General features: G+C 34.6%; 1 protein-coding gene across 1 annotated transcript in view; it reads right to left on the bottom strand.

Moving 5' to 3' along the window:
- Nucleotides 1–5,358, bottom strand: part of LOC105549293 (mannosyl-oligosaccharide 1,2-alpha-mannosidase IA) — a 196,259-nt gene extending 190,901 nt beyond the window's left edge. The window contains exons 1-2 of the mRNA XM_011993763.1: nt 5,341–5,358; nt 371–544 (exon numbers count right to left, since the gene is read on the bottom strand). Of these exons, the coding sequence (XP_011849153.1) occupies nt 371–544; nt 5,341–5,358 (192 nt within the window). The remainder of the gene's footprint in view (nt 1–370; nt 545–5,340) is intronic.
- Between the last annotated feature and the right edge of the window lie 1,135 nt (nt 5,359–6,493).

The raw sequence follows: 6,493 nt of genomic DNA, 5'->3' as shown, positions 1-6,493 counted from the left end.
CCTCCCTGCCTCCTCCTCCGACCCCCGCGGGGCGGTCGGGGGCGCTCCCGTGGAAGTCCCGGGAAAGACAGGGTCTCGCAGGGGATCCCGGGCACTGGGTCGTTCTGAAGCACGACTTTACTCCAGTTACCCTCTTTTTATCCAAGGCCAGGGTTCCCCAGATGCCAGGTGGCAGTGAAACCCCAGTTCCCTCGGTTAGGGGAGCCGTGACCCTGGGAGCTTTTGAGCCCTCTGGTATAACATCCTTTTACATCTTAAGAGACAGTTCTGATTGCTTAGGACTGTTTTCGTATGCGCCCTCTCTTCCCCCCAAAAACCGAAAAAACTTGTATGCCTCTTCCGCCCACCCCTACTTTTCGTATTCATTTACCTCATAGAAGTTGGTCAAATTTTCCATTCGAAGACGAGTTTTATGCTGCGGTAGCTTCAAGCAATAAGTCGAACATTGTGTTGAAATTAAGTCTTGGATCCGACTACTTCCAGCGAAGTGAGGAGTTGGTCCAATAGAAATTATTTTCCAAAATGTGTTGTAATTCCCCTGTTGCTGCACAAATAAAGGGTTATCAGAGAGGAAAACGTTGACTGACTTCCCATTTCTGAAAGCTGATTTGTAGTCGCCTTATTTCATCCTCACCCTTCTCTGGAAATGTGACGTTAGTTCTGTTTGTGCTTAAGACAAAGGAAACAGCTAACACCTTTCAGGAAGGTGGTTCCAATACAGTTGTTTCCAGGTGTTAAGCTGTATGAGAAAGTAGAAAAGTAATCAGAAATCCTTACTAGTTTTCTTTTAATTATTTAAATATTAATTTTAACCATCATTATTTGTCGTCTACTTGTTTTGTGTAAAATGAGTCATACACTCAAAGTTCTTGTTAATAGGAAATTATTGTTTGATAAAGCTGGCTTTATGGCTTGGTAATTTTGATACCTGCTATGAAATTCTATGCCCAGAAGAGTGCAGCATATCCAAGCAGGGTAATAAGTTCAGAAAGACCTGAAGAAGAAAACAAGGATGATTTTTTTTTTTAATGATGGAAAGGCAATTTTTATCTCAAACGATTATGCATTTGTAGGTTGTGCATAGGCTGAAAGGTTTGAATCACTGTGGAATAATGTTTCTAACAACATCCTTAAAACTGAGTTACCTCTTGAACGGATAGATAAATAGGAACTGGGTTAATTACCCCAAACGCTAATCTTTTTATGATCATCCTTTTTTGGAATGATTTATTTTAAAAATTACGTTTTAAGACTGGCATTATAGCCCCAGAAATATTTAGAAGCTTTATTTCAAGTTAATGTTATTAAATATTCCAGCAAAACAATAAATTCCACTTTTAAGTGTATGTTAAAATGGTGATGAAGGAGAGTTATAACTTAATTCTATTACTGACACTTTAATTTTGATACCAAATCAGTTTGGGCATTTAACTTCTGTAGTGGAAATATTCAAAATTTAGTACGTGGGTTTAAGGATTTTTTTTTTTTCTCCTAAAAACTTTAAATTTATCTATGTTGTTTCTAAATCTCTTAAAGTAACTACTCTTTTTAAGTTCATCATGAAGCTTATTTTAAGATGATTTTTCTTACTTTCTGTATTTCTTATATGACAGGGTTATACTTGCAGCCTGGCTTTAATAATATGTTAAACAAGAAGTTAACATGGGTGGTTGATTACAGGTATATATTAAAGGGTGTCTGTGTGCATTAGGTGGGATAAGAACTATATGGGAACACTGATATTTGGGCCAGAGCAAATTTGAAAAATTCACAAAGAAGGTATCTGAAGAGGCATAGCAATCAAAGTATGCATCCTCTTTAAAATAACCACATAAAGCCCTGTGTGCTCATGGTAAGGGAGGAGTAGAAAGAGTCAACAAGTAAAAATGTACATTTTGTAGAAGCAAAATCTGACACTTTCCTCTGATTTCAGTACTACAAAGCACTTGACATTCTACCATTGAAAAAAGTACTTTGTACCCTGAGATAAAAATAAAGGTGATTGGTTCTTGTCCTTCAAGTAATGAAACCTTGACTTTGTCCCCTAAGACTCCTTAGCCACATCTACCTGAAGGTAATGTCACCATCTTTATGAATGCAATGATAGTGCTGAAATTGCTGTTTTCTCATTATGGATGGTCTAGTGTAAACCTAGGAGCCTTAGTAATTTTGTGGGATTTTTTTTTTGAATACTTGCTGTGTTTTTTTATTTGGCCAGCCAGTCCTTTTGAAGTACGACTCTCTTGTAATTTTTGCAGGTTTGCTTGCAAACTTAATTCTTACATTTTCCTTTTTCAATACTTAATGTCTTTTTGTATTTCTTTGATAATTTGTAAATTTTTGTGTTTCAAGATTATATCTTTAGAATCAAGTTATTTTTTAAAAATCTGATCATCGGTGATACCCCAAAACACTACAAAGAAATCCCCAAACAAATGTTGTTGCTTAGATTTTTCTGCTTTCAAAAAAAATTACCAAAAGGTAGATTTAATTTTTACATTAGCATGCCTAAAATGAAATAAAGTAATAATTATGAGCAGAGTTACAGGGGAAAAATTGGCAATATTTTTATAACACTGGTAAATTTATATTTTTATAAAATTATAAGTTCTCAAAAATTAAAGTGCAAAAACTTTTCTTAGGAAGTTTCTAGGCACTACTGGTTAGAAGTTTATGGAAGAATCCTTTTGAGGATTTTTGTTCTCTTACTTTAAATAAAACAATCTAATAAAAGGAATGAATTTAATCTACATGTATAGTAAATAATGACTGAAATTCTCCAACAAGTTAGATTTCTGATAAAATCTTTTAATAGGAGATTTTCTAATTATCTTCAAATTCTAGGTCACAATAGGTCTTTGCCCTTATTTAAAAAAAATCCAAATGTAATATGTAAAAAATTATTTATTGTGAATATTAATCTTGAAGTTTCAATACTTCAATGGGCACTCTCATTTTACATGAAATATATTAAGTTGGAAATTAACCAGAGTTTTAAAGGAAACTATCAGTGTTATTTGTATGCAAATTGGAATCTACTGTTATATTTCTGATTCCATGTTTTTGCTCTTCCTCGATTTACTTTGAAACGCCTGAGTGGCAGATTATTTTTATACAATTCCAATCACGTTTTTTTGAGGGGGCGTGGGTGCCAGGGGCAGTGAGGGCAGGAGCCCTCTGTTCCTGCAGGCTCGTGCTGAAATACACAGTTTTGTTTTAAACACATTTCATAAATATTAACTGTCCCCAACTTAAAAACATTGTGTCCTGCAAGTATTTGTGTGCATTGGCTCTTTGGAACTTTCAGAGCATTTTTCTTCATAGAAACAGAGTTGTAAATGGTGCTTTGGGTTGCTAGCCTGCAGTGCAAAGACCTCACCCTAGGGAAGAATAACATCTTGGAAAAAGTACTGTTGCAATGCTGGTAATCAAAGTAACATTACATTAGAAAGTGTTTTATTTATTATGAGCGTTGGAGCCTGAGGACAAACAGATTTATTTGAAAGAGGAGATATAATGATAGTTTCAGAAATATTCTAAAATCAACTTGCAAGCTCAGAAAGGTGTGTGGAAGTTCTTAGGTATAGTTTTCCTTTACCATGTGTAGCTTTCTTTTGGTTTGAAGAATATCATAACTACTGCCCTTTAGGTATTTTTACTTTGGTTTTGTTTTGATTTGATTAACAAAGGTACTGAAAGAAATAACAGGGAGAGGTTTTCGTGAGGTCACTGGGCAAGGGTTTGAATAAGAGAGGAATTTATTATAGAGTACGTGCATGCGCATGTCTTGGCTATGTGACCATGGCCAAGAAGTCACCTATTCTGTGTCTCTCATTCTTCATCTGCAACTTTGTTATGCCTCTTAGGTTAAATGATGTAACTAATGTGTCTGGCACAGTAGACATTTAAGAAATTTAAGTCCATTTTTCCCCTCTCTTAGAAGGGTAATGTTGGGAATGAGGAAAGAACAGTGTCTGTGGGATTCTTCTAAAGAAGACCCGAGAAAGGATGGCAGGCAGGGTATTTTAGATTATGTGGCTTTTCATATGGTTGTCACTTTTCAACTGCTAACCCATATTTGAATAATATCCACTGGAGAAAAAAGTATGGTTGGGAGGAACAGCGTCGGGTTTAGTAGCTGGAGAGTCTTAAAATGTTTCTTCACCCTTTATAGGATCAAAAGGTTGACCAACTAACCTACTGTTACTACTACTACTTGTTAATTGGCAATTTATAATTGTATAATTTTGTAGGGTAAAAAGTGATATTATGATTTCTGAATGTAATGCAGAATACTTAAATCCAGGTAGTTAACATCTCCATTACCTCAAATACTTAATATCTTTTGTGGTAAGAACATTTGAAAATTACTTTCTCATTCGGTTTTAAATGTATAGTATTCTCTCATGAACTATATTCACCGTGCTGTGTGATAGAACTAGAAAGAGAAATTCCTCTCATCTGAGATTTTGTATCCTTTGACTATTATCTCCCCATCCCCAGCCTCTGCAGGGTAGAATGGTGATTCTGTTCTCTGCTTCTGAGTTCAGTTGTTTTAGATTCTACATATAAGGGAGAACATGTGGTATCTTCCATGCCTGACTTACTTCACTTAGCATTGTTTTCCAATTCCAACCACATCATCACAAATGATAGAATTTCCTTCTTTTTTAAGACTGAATAGTATTCTTTATAGTTCCTAAAGCCTTGACAAAATGTTAGTGATGGCAAAGTCTCAATGTGGGGAGAATGGCCTTATGGTTCAGTGCCTGAAGAGTCGGGAAACCAAGGTCTTAGAGCTGAAAGGTGGCACTGAGAATGCTAATAATGACCATTAGAGGTCCTTGTATATAAAATGTTTGAATGGTATGACTTGAGGAGAATATACTATTTCAACTAAGTGAAACAAAGGAAAAGTTTCTTTCCATGGTCAGAGAAAGATATAAAATATTTCCTTTTTCAGTTTCTAGTACATTAGATATATTTTAAAAATAAATCAGTTTTTCTTTTAGAAAATCTTTTTTTCCTCTCCATTCTTGGTCCCATAAAAACCACATGCTTTTCTGGAACAATAAAAAATTCAGAAAGGGAAAAAAATAGTGAGACGTCATTCTGCCCAGTTATAAGTAATTTTCATGAAATAAAGTGAAATGAAACCACCACATGTGCTTGTTCCTATTTTGGAGAAACTACCTACAACTATGACACAACAGCACTTGGCTTTCCAATTTTATTGCAAAATAAAGGTACTGTTTGCACAACATGTTCTGTCTTTCATATGGTCCTTGAGGACAGAACTTTGTCTTAGCCTTGGGTCCCTGTAAATGGATAGGAACTTACCTCTGGTTCTTTGTCCATTAAACTTATTTTTTAAGTTCATTTGGAGCATTCTCCTGGAATATACAGACTCATTTATGGGATAAAGTAAAAGCAGATCTGTGTTGCAGATAGTACGTTGGCAAATTATATTTCTGTATGTTTGATTTGTAGTCATTTCATTTGGCGTAATTAATACTGGTCTGGATTTGGGGAAGGAGAGAGAGACACACACTGAAATTACCATCGGAAAAAAGAAGGGAAGAATTTCAAATCAGTGACCCATGTATTTATTAGACTTAATTGGCTGGAACTGGCAGGATCTCATATACGGTTTCTAAATTACTAGGCTTAAAATGTGATGATGAGTTTGAGATACTTAGCCTGACTCTCAGATTATAAACAGTTTTTGAACATTCATTGAGATCATTAGGTTCTCCAGTTTTCTCCAAATACTAAATTTGTGTGATATATTCTACGATGAAAATTCTGTCATATCTTCAACAGTAATCAACAAGAAATGAAAATATCTAGTGTTAACAGAGTGCCACCTATTTTATATTTTTATTATTTAAATTCATGTATGTCTTCACCAAGAAATTGACTTCAGTATTGTTAAAAGTAAGTCAGCATTATAGTTTACTTAAGTAATTTTAGAGCTTTTTTTTTTTAATTCATAGGTATTTATGGGGTAGAACAAATTACTATAAGGAGAAAGGAAATTTAAATTTGTGAAACTTCAGTTACTAGAGAGCTATATATACTGTGCCTTTAAGTACGTTTTATTAAGTGTATATAGCTTCATTTCTCTCTCCTTAAAAAAAGTATTTTTCTCTCTGGTAGGAATGTAAAATGGTGCAGCTGCTTTGGAAAACAGTGTGGCAGTTCCTCAAAAGGATAAATATAGAGTTACCATATGATCCAACAATTCCACTCCTAGATACACTCAAGAGAAATGAAAATATATGTGCACACACAAATCTGTACATGAATGTTCATAACAGCATTATTTATAATAGCCAAATGCTGGAAACAACGTAAATGTCCATCAACTAAGTGGATGAACAAATGTTGTATATCCATACAAAAATTATTATTTAGCAATAAAAAGGAATGAAATGTTGACACATACTACAACATGCATGAACCTTGAAAGCATTATACTAAGTTAAAGATG

This window comes from Mandrillus leucophaeus, unplaced genomic scaffold, assembly GCF_000951045.1.
Source record: "Mandrillus leucophaeus isolate KB7577 unplaced genomic scaffold, Mleu.le_1.0 Scaffold1112, whole genome shotgun sequence".
Classification (NCBI taxonomy): Eukaryota; Metazoa; Chordata; class Mammalia; order Primates; family Cercopithecidae; genus Mandrillus; species Mandrillus leucophaeus.
Note: the sequence above shows the minus strand (reverse complement) of the source record. Positions and strands in the feature narration are given on the sequence as shown.